Here is a 14269-nt window from a genome sequence, read left to right as displayed (position 1 = left end):
GAGGAGCTGCAGTTTCACTCTCGATCAGTGAGTCACTCACCCGATTGTGAGAGGTGCTGAGGATCTGTCCTAACCTGCTGCCCGATCGCCTGAAGCAGTTTCAGCTGAGCCCATCGCTCCATCCGAGCCAGTTTCACTTCCTGCCGAACAGATTCCTTTCTCCTGACTGTGTCTCAGTCTTAAGCTACCGACATCAGCAATCTCAGATCGCAAAAGGACAATTCAAAATGTATCCAGCAATACTGGCCAGGGACAGTGTCGAAAGACTTACATTTTCAGATAGTACAGGGAGCTTTACTCTGTATCTAACCCCGTGCTGTCCCTGTCCTGGGAGTGTTTGATGTGGGACAGTGTAGAGGGAGCTTTACTCTGTATCTAACCCCGTGCTGTCCCTGTCCTGGGAGTGTTTGATGGGGGACACTGTAGAGGGAGCTTTACTCTGTATCTAACCCCGTGCTGTCCCTGTCCTGGGAGTCATAGAGTTGCAGAGATGTACAGCACAGAAACAGACCCTTCGGTCCAACCCGTCCATGCTGACCCAGATATCCCAACCCAATCTAGTCCCACCTGCCAGCACCCGGCCCTTATCCCTCCAATCCCTTCCTATTCATATACCCATCCAAATGCCCCTTAAATGTTGTAATTGTACCAGCCTCCACCACATCCTCTGGCAGCTCATTCCATACACGTACCACCCTCTGGGTGAAAAAGTTGCCCCTTAGGTCTCTTTTATATCTTTCCCCTCTCACCCTAAACCTATGCCCCTCTAGTTCTGGACTCCCCGACCCCAGGGAAAAGACTTTGTCTATTTATCCCATCCATGCCCCTCATAATTTTGTAAACCTCTATAAGGTCACCCCTCAGCCTCCGACGCTCCAGGGAAAACAGCCCCAGCCTGTTCAGCCTCTCCCTGTAGCTCAGACCCTCCAACCCTGGCAACATCCTTGTAAATCTTTTCTGAACCCTTTCAAGTTTCACAACATCTTTCCGATAGGAAAACCAGAATTGCACGTAATATTCCAACAGTGGCCTAACCAATGTCCTGTACAGCCGCAACATGACCTCCCAACTCCTGTACTCAGTACTCTGACCAATAAAGGAAAGCATACCAAACACCTTCTTCACTATCCTATCTACCTGCGACTCCACTTTCAAGGAGCTATGAACCTGCACTCCAAGGTCTCTTTGTTCAGCGACACTCCCTAGGACCTTACCATTAAGTGTATAAGTCCTGCCCTGATCTGCTCTTCCTATTGGAGGGATAAAACCTCATCTTCTGCCTGGGCAGCCTACAGCCCAGAGGACAATTTCAAATACCCTCCCTCCCCATCCCCCCGACTCCCTTCCCATCCCCCCGACTCCCTTCCATTGCTCCCTGCCGCCAACTGGATCCATTGAGATCCCATTGACCACCCAGGTTGACCGTCTCCCTGGCCTCACTCCTCAGACCAGTGTTTAAAGGGAGGATTGGTCTGTGTCAGATACCACAGTTTCTGTCAGTCTGAAAATGCCTTACAAAACGAAGAAACAAGATGAAACGTTTGCATTAAAATAGAAAATTCAACTTTATAAATCTTTACAAAACATCGTAAGGTGCAACAAACGTGTGAGAAATGGAGCCACATTGTGAAATATTCGCCCGTGACCAATCCGGTCAGATTTGGACAAACTGAGTCGAACGAGGAGCCCCGGAAATATTCCGGGAGGGAATTCCTGAACTCAGAGCCCTGGCCATTGGGGACCCAGCCCCCAATGCAGGAGCAGCAGGAATCGGGGAGGGGGGAAGCTGACGCTGAGGAGGCAAGGATAGCAGGGGGGTTACAGAGATAGGGAGGGGGGTGTAGGGGCTGGAGGGGGGTTACAGAGATAGGGAGGGGGGTGTAGGGGCTGGAGGGGGTTACAGAGATAGGGAGGGGGGTGTAGGGGCTGGAGGGGGTTACAGAGATAGGGAGGGGGTGTAGGGGCTGGAGAGGGTTACAGAGATAGGGAGGGGTGTAGGGGCTGGAGGGGGTTACAGAGATAGGGAGGGGTGTAGGGGCTGGAGGGGGTTACAGAGATAGGGAGGGGGTGTAGGGTCTGGAGGGGGTTACAGAGACAGGGAGGGGTGTAGGGGCTGGAGGGGGTTACAGAGATAGGGAGGGGTGTAGGGGCTGGAGGGGGTTACAGAGATAGGGAGGGGGTGTAGGGTCTGGAGGGGGTTACAGAGATAGGGAGGGGGTGTAGGGGCTGGAGGGGGTGTAAGGGCTGGAGGAGATTTTTAGTGTTCATCTGTGAGTGACCCTGTCAGACCCTCCCAGGATAGGGAGCAGTGGCTGTGGGTAATGTTGGGATGTATTTCGGCAGCAGCTTGGTGTTTGAGCTGGGATTGGGGAATGGGAGAATGAGGACTGGGCCTGAACTGGGGGTGGGGTGGGGGAAGAGGGTGAGGGGGGGGTCGAGGTGGATTGGATGGGGACATCCACAGCTTTCGGTTCGAATAGAGAGGGAATGGCGGGGATTTCACAGTCAACGCGAGCAGCTCCAGGTGTCAGGCCTCGTCAGTGCCAACTCCGATCGGAAAACCATTCCATCTCCTTGTCATCTTTGTATCCACACACGCACGGGGATGCGGAGATTGGGGGAGTTAGCTCTGGTCATGATCCTGGAGCAGCGTTCACAGCAAGGTACGTCCTAAGGTCAGTCCAAGTTCTGTTGCTGTTTGGGTGCCATGTCGAGGGGGCTCAGAGTCTGGGACACTGTTTCCGTCATTCCCACGAGGAATACTGTTCGATTCCGATCACAGGCCACACACACACACACACACAGTGATACACTGTCCGAGGGTCACAGTGCTGAGGGAGTGGGCACTGTCGGAGGGTCAGTGCTGAGGGAATGCTGCACTGTCGGAGGGTCAGTGCTGAGGGAGTGGGCACTGTCGGAGGGTCAGTGCTGAGGGTGTGGGCACTGTCGGAGGGTCAGTAGTGAGGGAGTGCTACACTGTCAGAGGGTCAGTGCGGAGGGAGTGGGCACTGTCGGAGGGTCAGTGCTGAGGGAGTGGGCACTGTCGGAGGGTCAGTGCTGAGGGAGTGGGCACTGTCGGAGGGTCAGTACTGAGGGAGTGCCGCACTGTCGGAGGGTCAGTGCTGAGGGAGTGGGCACTGTCGGAGGGTCAGTACTGAGGGAGTGCCGCACTGTCGGAGGGTCAGTGCTGAGGGAGTGTCGCACTGTCGGAGGGTCAGTGCTGAGGGTGTGGGCACTGTCGGAGGGACAGTGCTGAGGGAGTGGGCACTGTCAGAGGGTCAGCACTGAGGGAGTGGGCACTGTCGGAGGGTCAGTACTGAGGGAGTGCTACACTGTCAGAGGGTCAGTGAAAGGAAGTATTGAGTGAAGACTGGGATTCCGATGACGAGCAGACATGTGTGAAGGGTTGAGCCAGCACCGCGTGTATATAATGGTCCACTATCCGTGAACCCTGTAAGAGAACAGAAACAAACATTTTTGTGAGTGTTAGGTCTTTGTATTGTTCCTATGTGACCACCCCAAACACTGTCTCCTCAATCTCCCAGTGCTTGGCACTCTCTGGAACCGAGATTGCACACACACAACACTGTCGGGTGTTCAAGCACCATCTAATCATCTTGAACATCACCCAGTTTGATGGAATGAGCCAACCACTTCAGCAAAGTTCAATGGAAACAACTGCTCAGCAAGAGCCTGCTTTGACAAGAGTGACTCGAGCCATTGCACCTTTCAGTTTAACGGGGTTCCCATCACTGAATCCCCAACTGTCAACATCCCAGGGATTACCATGGGCCAGAATCCCAACTGGACCCACCACATAAACACGGCGGCTCCAAGAGCAGGTCAGAGGCTGGGAATCCTGCAGCGAGTAACTCCACTCCTGACTCCCCCCAAATCCTGTCCCACCATCGACAAGGCCCAAGGCAGGAGGGTGAGGGAATACTCCCCACTTGCCCCTGGACGGGGGCAGCTCCAACAACACTTGAGAAGCTCGACACCATCCAGGGACAGAGCAGCCCCCCGCTGGATTGGCCCCACACCCACAAACATCCCCTCCCTCCCCCCACCGACGCTCAGTAACAGCAGTGTGTACCATCCCCTCCCTCCCCCCCACCGACGCTAAGTAACAGCAGTGTGTACCATACCCTCCCTCCCCCACTGACCCTCAGTAACAGCAGTGTGTACCATCCCCTCCCTCCCCCACCGACCCTCAGTAACAGCAGTGTGTACCATCCCCTCCCTCCCCCCCACCGACACTCAGTAACAGCAGTGTGTACCCTCCCCTCCCTCCCCCACTGACCCTCAGTAACAGCAGTGTGTACCATCCCCTCCCTCCCCCCACCGACCCTCAGTAACAGCAGTGTGTACCATCCCCTCCCTCCCCCACCCACCTTCAGTAACAGCAGTGTGTACCGTCCCCTCCCTCCCCCCACCGACCCTCAGTAACAGCAGTGTGTACCATCCCCTCCCTCCCCCCACCGACCCTCAGTAACAGCAGTGTGTACCATCCCCTCCCTCCCTCCCCCCCGACCCTCAGTAACAGCAGTGTGTACCATCCCCTCCCTCCCCCCACCGACCCTCAGTAACAGCAGTGTGTACCATCCCCTCCCTCCCCCCACCGACCCTCAGTAACAGCAGTGTGTACCATATCCTCCCTCCCCCACCGACCCTCAGTAACAGCAGTGTGTACCATCCCCTCCCTCCCCCCCACCGACACTCAGTAACAGCAGTGTGTACCATCCCCTCCCTCCCCACCACCGACACTCAGTAACAGCAGTGTGTACCCTCCCCTCCCTCCCCCACCGACCCTCAGTAACAGCAGTGTGTACCATCCCCTCCCTCCCCCACCGACCCTCAGTAACAGCAGTATGTACCATACCCTCCCTCCCCCCACCGACCCTCAGTAACAGCAGTGTGTACCATCCCCTCCCTCCCCCCCACCGACACTCAGTAACAGCAGTGTGTACCATCCCCTCCCTCCCCCACCGACCCTCAGTAACAGCAGTGTGTACCATCCCCTCCCTCCCCCCCACCGACCCTCAGTAACAGCAGTGTGTACCATCCCCTCCTCCCCCCCACCGACCCTCAGTAACAGCAGTGTGTACCATCCCCTCCCTCCCCCACCGACGCTCAGTAACAGCAGTGTGTACCATCCCCTCCCTCCCCCCACCGACACTCAGTAACAGCAGTGTGTACCATCCCCTCTCCCCCCCACCGACCCTCAGTAACAGCAGTGTGTACCATCCCCTCCCTCCCCCCACCGACACTCAGTAACAGCAGTGTGTACCATCCCCTCCCTCCCCCACCGACCCTCAGTAACAGCAGTGTGTACCATCCCCTCCCTCCCCCCCACCGACACTCAGTAACAGCAGTGTGTACCATCCCCTCCCTCCCCCCACCGACGCTCAGTAACAGCAGTGTGTACCATCCCCTCCCTCCCCCCACCGACCCTCAGTAACAGCAGCGTGTACCATCCCCTCCCCCCCCACCGACCCTCAGTAACAGCAGTGTGTACCATCCCCTCCCTCTCCCCACCGACGCTCAGTAACAGCAGTGTGTACCATCCCCTCCCTCCCCCCACCGACCCTCAGGAACAGCAGTGTGTACCATCCCCTCCCTCCCCCCACCGACCCTCAGTAACAGCAGTGTGTACCATCCCCTCCCTCCCCCCACCGACCCTCAGTAACAGCAGTGTGTACCATCCCCTCCCTCCCCCCACCGACCCTCAGTAACAGCAGTGTGTACCATCCCCTCCCTCCCCCCACCGACCCTCAGTAACAGCAGTGTGTACCATCCCCTCCCTCCCCCACCGACCCTCAGTAACAGCAGTGTGTACCATCCCCTCCCCCCCCCCACCGACCCTCAGTAACAGCAGTGTGTACCATCCCCTCCCTCCCCCCACCGACCCTCAGTAACAGCAGTGTGTACCATCCCCTCACTCCCCCCACCGACCCTCAGTAACAGCAGTGTGTACCATCCCCTCCCTCCCCCCACCGACCCTCAGTAACAGCAGTGTGTACCATCCCCTCCCCCCCCCCACCGACCCTCAGTAACAGCAGTGTGTACCATCCCCTCCCTCTCCCCACCGACGCTCAGTAACAGCAGTGTGTACCATCCCCTCCCTCCCCCCACCGACCCTCAGTAACAGCAGTGTGTACCATCCCCTCCCTCCCCCCACCGACCCTCAGTAACAGCAGTGTGTACCATCCCCTCCCTCCCCCCACCGACCCTCAGTAACAGCAGTGTGTACCATCCCCTCCCTCCCCCCCACCGACGCTCAGTAACAGCAGTGTGTACCATCCCCTCCCTCCCCCCACCGACGCTCAGTAACAGCAGTGTGTACCATCCCCTCCCTCCCCCCACCGACGCTCAGTAACAGCAGTGTGTACCATCCCCTCCCTCCCCCCCACCGACCCTCAGTAACAGCAGTGTGTACCATCCCCTCCCTCCCCCACCGACCCTCAGTAACAGCAGTGTGTACCATCCCCTCCCTCCCCCCACCGACCCTCAGTAACAGCAGTGTGTACCATCCCCTCCCTCCCCCCACCGACGCTCAGTAACAGCAGTGTGTACCATCCCCTCCCTCCCCCCACCGACGCTCAGTAACAGCAGTGTGTACCATCCCCTCCCTCCCCCCACCGACGCTCAGTAACAGCAGTGTGTACCATCCCCTCCCTCCCCCCACCGACGCTCAGTAACAGCAGTGTGTACCATCCCCTCCCTCCCCCCACCGACCCTCAGTAACAGCAGTGTGTACCATCCCCTCCCTCCCCCCACCGACCCTCAGTAACAGCAGTGTGTACCATCCCCTCCCTCCCCCCCACCGACCCTCAGTAACAGCAGTGTGTACCATCCCCTCCCTCCCCCCACCGACCCTCAGTAACAGCAGTGTGTACCATCCCCTCCCTCCCCCCCACCGACCCTCAGTAACAGCAGTGTGTACCATCCCCTCCCTCCCCCCACCGACCCTCAGTAACAGCAGTGTGTACCATCCCCTCCCTCCCCCCACCGACCCTCAGTAACAGCAGTGTGTACCATCCCCTCCCTCCCCCACCGACACTCAGTAACAGCAGTGTGTACCATCCCCTCCCTCCCCCCACCGACGCTCAGTAACAGCAGTGTGTACCATCCCCTCCCTTCCCCCACCGACGCTCAGTAACAGCAGTGTGTACCATCCCCTCCCTCCCCCCACCGACGCTCAGTAACAGCAGTGTGTACCATCCCCTCCCTCCCCCCACCGACGCTCAGTAACAGCAGTGTGTACCATCCCCTCCCTCCCCCCACCGACCCTCAGTAACAGCAGTGTGTACCATCCCCTCCCTCCCCCCACCGACCCTCAGTAACAGCAGTGTGTACCATCCCCTCCCTCCCCCCCACCGACCCTCAGTAACAGCAGTGTGTACCATCCCCTCCCTCCCCCCACCGACCCTCAGTAACAGCAGTGTGTACCATCCCCTCCCTCCCCCCACCGACACTCAGTAACAGCAGTGTGTACCATCCCCTCCCTCCCCCACCGACCCTCAGTAACAGCAGTGTGTACCATCCCCTCCCTCCCCCCCACCGACACTCAGTAACAGCAGTGTGTACCATCCCCTCCCTCCCCCCACCGACGCTCAGTAACAGCAGTGTGTACCATCCCCTCCCTCCCCCCACCGACCCTCAGTAACAGCAGCGTGTACCATCCCCTCCCCCCCCACCGACCCTCAGTAACAGCAGTGTGTACCATCCCCTCCCTCTCCCCACCGACGCTCAGTAACAGCAGTGTGTACCATCCCCTCCCTCCCCCCCCACCGACCCTCAGTAACAGCAGTGTGTACCATCCCCTCCCTCTCCCCACCGACGCTCAGTAACAGCAGTGTGTACCATCCCCTCCCTCCCCCCACCGACCCTCAGTAACAGCAGTGTGTACCATCCCCTCCCTCCCCCCACCGACCCTCAGTAACAGCAGTGTGTACCATCCCCTCCCTCCCCCCACCGACCCTCAGTAACAGCAGTGTGTACCATCCCCTCCCTCCCCCCACCGACCCTCAGTAACAGCAGTGTGTACCATCCCCTCCCTCCCCCCCACCGACCCTCAGTAACAGCAGTGTGTACCATCCCCTCCCTCCCCCCACCGACCCTCAGTAACTGCAGTGTGTACCATCCCCTCCCTCCCCCCACCGACCCTCAGTAACAGCAGTGTGTACCATCCCCTCCCTCCCCCCACCGACCCTCAGTAACAGCAGTGTGTACCATCCCCTCCCTCCCCCCACCGACCCTCAGTAACAGCAGTGTGTACCATCCCCTCCCTCCCCCCACCGACCCTCAGTAACAGCAGTGTGTACCATCCCCTCCCTCCCCCCACCGACCCTCAGTAACAGCAGTGTGTACCATCCCCTCCCTCCCCCACCGACCCTCAGTAACAGCAGTGTGTACCATCCCCTCCCTCCCCCCACCGACCCTCAGTAACAGCAGTGTGTACCATCCCCTCCCTCCCCCCACTGACCCTCAGTAACAGCAGTGTGTACCATCCCCTCCCTCCCCCACCGACCCTCAGTAACAGCAGTGTGTACCATCCCCTCCCTCCCCCCACTGACCCTCAGTAACAGCAGTGTGTACCATCCCCTCCCTCCCCCCACTGACCCTCAGTAACAGCAGTGTGTACCATCCCCTCCCTCCCCCCACTGACCCTCAGTAACAGCAGTGTGTACCATCCCCTCCCTCCCCCCACTGACCCTCAGTAACAGCAGTGTGTACCATCCCCTCCCTCCCCCCACCGACCCTCAGTAACAGCAGTGTGTACCATCCCCTCCCTCCCCCCACCGACGCTCAGTAACAGCAGTGTGTACCATCCCCTCCCTCCCCCCACTGACCCTCAGTAACAGCAGTGTGTACCATCCCCTCCCTCCCCCCACTGACCCTCAGTAACAGCAGTGTGTACCATCCCCTCCCTCCCCCCACTGACCCTCAGTAACAGCAGTGTGTACCATCCCCTCCCTCCCCCACCGACCCTCAGTAACAGCAGTGTGTACCATCCCCTCCCTCCCCCCACCGACCCTCAGTAACAGCAGTGTGTACCATCCCCTCCCTCCCCCCACCCTCAGTAACAGCAGTGTGTACCATCCCCTCCCTCCCCCACTGACCCTCAGTAACAGCAGTGTGTACCATCCCCTCCCTCCCCCCACTGACCCTCAGTAACAGCAGTGTGTACCATCCCCTCCCTCCCCCCCACCGACCCTCAGTAACAGCAGTGTGTACCATCCCCTCCCTCCCCCCACCGACCCTCAGTAACAGCAGTGTGTACCATCCCCTCCCTCCCCCACCGACACTCAGTAAGTTCCCCTCCACACACCCTCCCGACTTGGAAATACAAACGGTCGTTCCTTCCTGGGTCCGAATTCTGGAATTCCCTCCCTCAGGGACATTGTAGGTTGACCCACAGCACATGGACTGCAGCGGTTCAACAAAACAGCTCACCCCCACCTTCTGGGGGGGTTTAGGAGGGGGGCAACTCGGGACAGAGGGCAACAGATGCTGGTAATAAGTTTTGCCATTGTGATTGCAAGATTGGAATTCAAGGACATCACTGTGCAATTTCCCATGGCCAATCCACCCTAACCTACACATCCCTGGACACTGTGGGAAATATAGCCTGGCCAATCCACCCTAACCTACACATCCCTGGGCACTATGGGACAATTTCCCATGGCCAATCCACCCTAACCTACACATCCCTGGACACTGTGGGAAATATAGCCTGGCCAATCCACCCTAACCTACACATCCCTGGGCACTATGGGACAATTTCCCATGGCCAATCCACCCTAACCTACACATCCCTGGACACTATGGGACAATTTAGCATGGCCAATCCACCCTAACCTGCACATCCCTGGGTACGATGGGACAATTTCCCATGGCCAATCCACCCTAACCTCCACATCCCTGGGCACTATGGGACAATTTAGCATGGCCAATCCACCCTAACCTGCACATCCCTGGGCACTATGGGACAATTTAGCATGGCCAATCCACCCTAACCTACACATCCCTGGGCACTATGGGACAATTTCCCATGGCCAATCCACCCTAACCTACACATCCCTGGGCACTATGGGTAACATAGCATGGCCAATCTGCCCAGAGACTAGGAGAATGTGCAATCTCCACACGGGCACAGTTGCCCGAGGGTGTAATCGAACCTGGCTCCCTTGTGCAGGGAGGCAGCAGTGCTAACCTCCGAGCCACTGTGCCAGCCCTGGAACATTCCTGGAGAGTCAGTGCCGAAGGTGTTTGTGGCCCACAGCTGTACACTGCACAATCAGGTGATCTGGAACATTCCTTTGGCCTTGTTCCATCCTGTTAATCAGACTGTGCCAATCTCAATCGCCATAGTAACGTCTGTCCGGGTTTCAATAGGAATTTGGATCACCATGTCTCAAGGTTTAAAATATGCCTTGATGAAAACTTATTTAAAATTGGCATTAAAATTTATCTTAAAGGCTCCTCATTCCCACCCCCCCCCCCTCACACACACACACACGAGTAAAACATTACTCTTCACACTTCCCGATCTGAAAGATCATGTGTTCCATGTTGACCACAACAGTGGAAACTTACAGACACATTTCCTGCCTTCCCTTAGAACAGGAAACCACTGGGTACAGGCAGTGGGTGTGACCAAGACCCGACAGGCAAATGGTGTCAATCAGGACAGTGCCCACTCCCTCAGCACTGACCCTCCGACAGTGTGGCACTCCCTCAGTACTGACCCTCTGACAGTGCGGCACTCCCTCAGCACTGACCCTCCGACAGTGTGGCGCTCCCTCAGCACTGACCCTCCGACGGTGCGGTACTCCCTCAGGACTGACCCTCCGACAGTGCGGCCCTCCCTCAGCACTGACCCTCCGACAGTGCCCACTCCCTCAGCACTGACCCTCCGACAGTGCGGCACTCCCTCAGCACTGACCCTCCGACAGTGCGGTGCTCCCTCAGCACTGACCCTCCGACAGTGCGGCACTCCCTCAGCACTGACCCTCCGACAGTGCGGTGCTCCCTCAGCACTGACCCTCCGACAGTGCCCACTCCCTCAGCACTGACCCTCCGACAGTGCGGTGCTCCCTCAGCACTGACCCTCCGACAGTGCGGCCCTCCCTCAGCACTGACCCTCCGACAGTGCGGCGCTCCCTCAGCACTGACCCTCCCCTGTCAATGTGTCCATGACCCAGCAGTACCCCATCAGCCCTGTACCTGTGTATTTGTCTGACTGAGTGACCCGTCCAGTCTTGTAGTTGATGATTTGACAAATGATGTGATCGGTGTTGTTTGGCTGTAATCTCAGCGTGCTCGTCACATTGTACAGTCCGTCTGCGCCCTCCTCTGCTCTCGTCTGCACTCGGTTCTGTGGGAGGTCTGTATTATTTCTGGTGTTCACCCATGTCAGCTGTGGCTTTGGGTATACACCTCTGACCGTACAGATCAGTATCACCTCTTCCCCCGGTTTGTGAACACGCGTCTCTGGGACACTAATCTTTGGCCGACCTTGCTGTGCTGGACAGGTCAAGAGACAGACAGGATTCATCAGCAATGGGAAAATCAGAGGATGTATCCCCCAGAGGATTGGAGCGCTGTCCTGGATAGAGGACATCTTACGCCCTTTCATTGGCACAAACCCCTTGATCAGAGCCCATCCTCTCCACTTCTCGAATGGAAGCAGGCCATTCGGCCCATTCAGACCCATCAGCATTCCACCCCTTCCCCTGCATTCCCTACGGAGAAAGTGAGGACTGCAGATGCTGGAGATCCGAGCTAAAATGTGTTGCTGGAAAAGCGCAGCAGGTCAGGCAGCATCCAAGGAGCAGGAGAATCGACGTTTCCTGAAGGAGGGTTCAAGCCCGAAACGTCGATTCTCCAGCTCCTTGGATGCTGCCTGACCTGCTGCGCTTTTCCAGCAACACATTTTCAGCCCTGTACTTCCCATGGCCAATCCACCCTAACCTGCACATCCCTGGAGACTATGGGACATGGTCAATCCACCCTAACCTGCACATCCCTGGAGACTATGGGACATGGTCAATCCACCCTAACCTGCACATCCCTGGGCACTATGGGACAATTTCCCATGGCCAATCCACCCTAACCTACACATCCCTGGGCACTATGGGACAATTTCCCATGGCCAATCCACCCTAACCTACACATCCCTGGGCACTATGGGACAATTTCCCATGGCCAATCCACCCTAACCTGCACATCCCTAGACACTATGGGACAATTTCCCATGGCCAATCCACCCTAACCTGCACATCCCTGGGCACTATGGGACAATTTCCCATGGCCAATCCACCCTAACCTGCACATCCCTGGGCACTATAGGACAATTTAGCATGGCCAATCCACCCTAACCTGCACATCCCTGGGCACTATGGGACAATTTAGCATGGCCAATCCACCCTAACCTGCACATCCCTAGACACTATGGGACAATTTAGCATGGCCAATCCACCCTAACCTGCACATCCCTAGACACTATGGGACAATTTAGCATGGCCAATCCACCCTAACCTGCACATCCCTGGACACTATGGGACAATTTAGCATGGCCAATCCACCCTAACCTACACATCCCTGGGCACTATGGGACAATTTAGCATGGCCAATCCACCCTAACCTACACATCCCTGGGCACTATGGGACAATTTAGCATGGCCAATCCACCCTAACCTACACATCCCTGGACACAATGGGACAATTTAGCATGGCCAATCCACCCTAACCTGCACATCCCTGTACACTATGGGACAATGTAGCATGGCCAATCCACCCTAACCTACACATCCCCGGGCATTATGGGTTATAGTTGAGGCTGTATTTGAGAAATCTGAGGTGAAGGTCGAGGTGGAATATGACTGGGGTGTACCAAGTTCTGAGGGACGTGGATTGAGCAGAGGGAGGAACGTTTACCCTTTAGCAACAGGGTCAATAACGGAGGCGGGGTGGGGGGAAAGATTTAAAGCAAAGAGCAGGAGGATTCGAGGGGATTCGAGCGAAGGGTGGGGAGTGTTTGGTTCCCATGGCCTTATGAAGAGGGCGGGGCGGGCGGGAGAGGACGGATTTGAAGGCGCCTTGTGTCGGCGCAGTCCCGATGGGCCGAAGGGCCTGTGCCTGCTCTCGTCACCATCCTCCGCTCTGAAAGTGTTCGGGTGGGAGCCCCGCAGTGGGCGAGGGTTTGGGCAGAATGGACAGGACGGGCCAAATGGCCTTCTCTCTCCGCGCCGTTTCGAAACCAAATTGCTCCCCACCCCCCCACCCCCTCCACCCCACCCCACCCCCTCCACCCCACCCCACCCCACCCCCTCCACCCCACCCCACCCCTTCGACTCAGAGCTGCCCGTACCTTCGATATTTATTTGGAACCTGTGACACAAGAGTGGATCCTGTGTCACGCACTGGTAGGTCAGCTCATCGCGGGGACCGAGAGCCCAGAGACGGAGGGTGAAGTTACCCTTCAACGGCTCGTCCAGGAAATGGGAGCGGTTGACGTAGCGGGCGCTGATTTTGCCGCACGGCGCTCCAGCGCAGAATGTGTTCACTACTTCCACCTCGCTGTCGGCCTCCGTCTGCCAGTACACCCGTTTGGCGCCATTCTGGTAACACGGCAGGATCACCTGACCCCCGACCTGGCCCGTCACGTTCTGTTCCCGAACCCCATTGCAAGCAGAAGCTGTTGGGAACACAAGAGGAGGGAGAAAGAATGAGAACATGGAATATTCCAGCACAGTACCGCCCTGTGGGACCAGTCTGAAGCCCATCAAACCTGAACTATTCCACTCTCATCCATTGAAGGTGGTTTGGTATGCTTTCCTTTATTGGTCAGAGTATTGAGTACAGGAGTTGGGAGGTCATGTTGCGGCTGTACAGGACATTGGTCAGGCCACTGTTGGAATATTGCGTGCAATTCTGGTCTCCTTCCTATCGGAAAGATGTCGTGAAACTTGAAAGGGTTCAGAAAAGATTTACAAGGATGTTGCCAGGGTTGGAGGATCTGAGCTACAGGGAGAGGCTGAACAGGCTGGGGCTGTTTTCCCTGGAGCGTCGGAGGCTGAGGGGTGACCTTATAGAGGTTTATAAAATTATGAGGGGCATGGATAGGGTAAATAGACAAAGGGGAGTCCAGAACTAGGGGGCATAGGTTTAGGGTGAGAGGGGAAAGATATAAAAGAGACCTAAGGGGCAACTTTTTCACACAGAGGGTGGTACATGTATGGAATGAGCTGCCAGAGGATGTGGT

General features: G+C 57.3%; 1 protein-coding gene across 3 annotated transcripts in view; it reads right to left on the bottom strand.

Moving 5' to 3' along the window:
- Nucleotides 1-1945: 1945 nt before the first annotated feature.
- Nucleotides 1946-14269, bottom strand: part of LOC140458867 (ICOS ligand-like) — a 34229-nt gene continuing 21905 nt past the window's right edge. For all 3 annotated transcript variants that reach the window (XM_072553568.1, XM_072553569.1, XM_072553567.1), the window contains exons 4-6: nucleotides 13376-13702; nucleotides 11230-11529; nucleotides 1946-3451 (exon numbers count right to left, since the gene is read on the bottom strand). In XM_072553568.1, the coding sequence (XP_072409669.1) occupies nucleotides 3336-3451; nucleotides 11230-11529; nucleotides 13376-13702 (743 nt within the window). In that variant the 3' untranslated portion in view covers nucleotides 1946-3335. The remainder of the gene's footprint in view (nucleotides 3452-11229; nucleotides 11530-13375; nucleotides 13703-14269) is intronic.

The sequence above is a fragment of the Chiloscyllium punctatum genome, chromosome 34 (assembly GCF_047496795.1).
Source record: "Chiloscyllium punctatum isolate Juve2018m chromosome 34, sChiPun1.3, whole genome shotgun sequence".
NCBI lineage: Eukaryota > Metazoa > Chordata > Chondrichthyes > Orectolobiformes > Hemiscylliidae > Chiloscyllium > Chiloscyllium punctatum.
The sequence above is the reverse complement of the archived record's forward strand: the minus strand, read 5'-3'. Positions and strand labels throughout refer to the sequence as shown.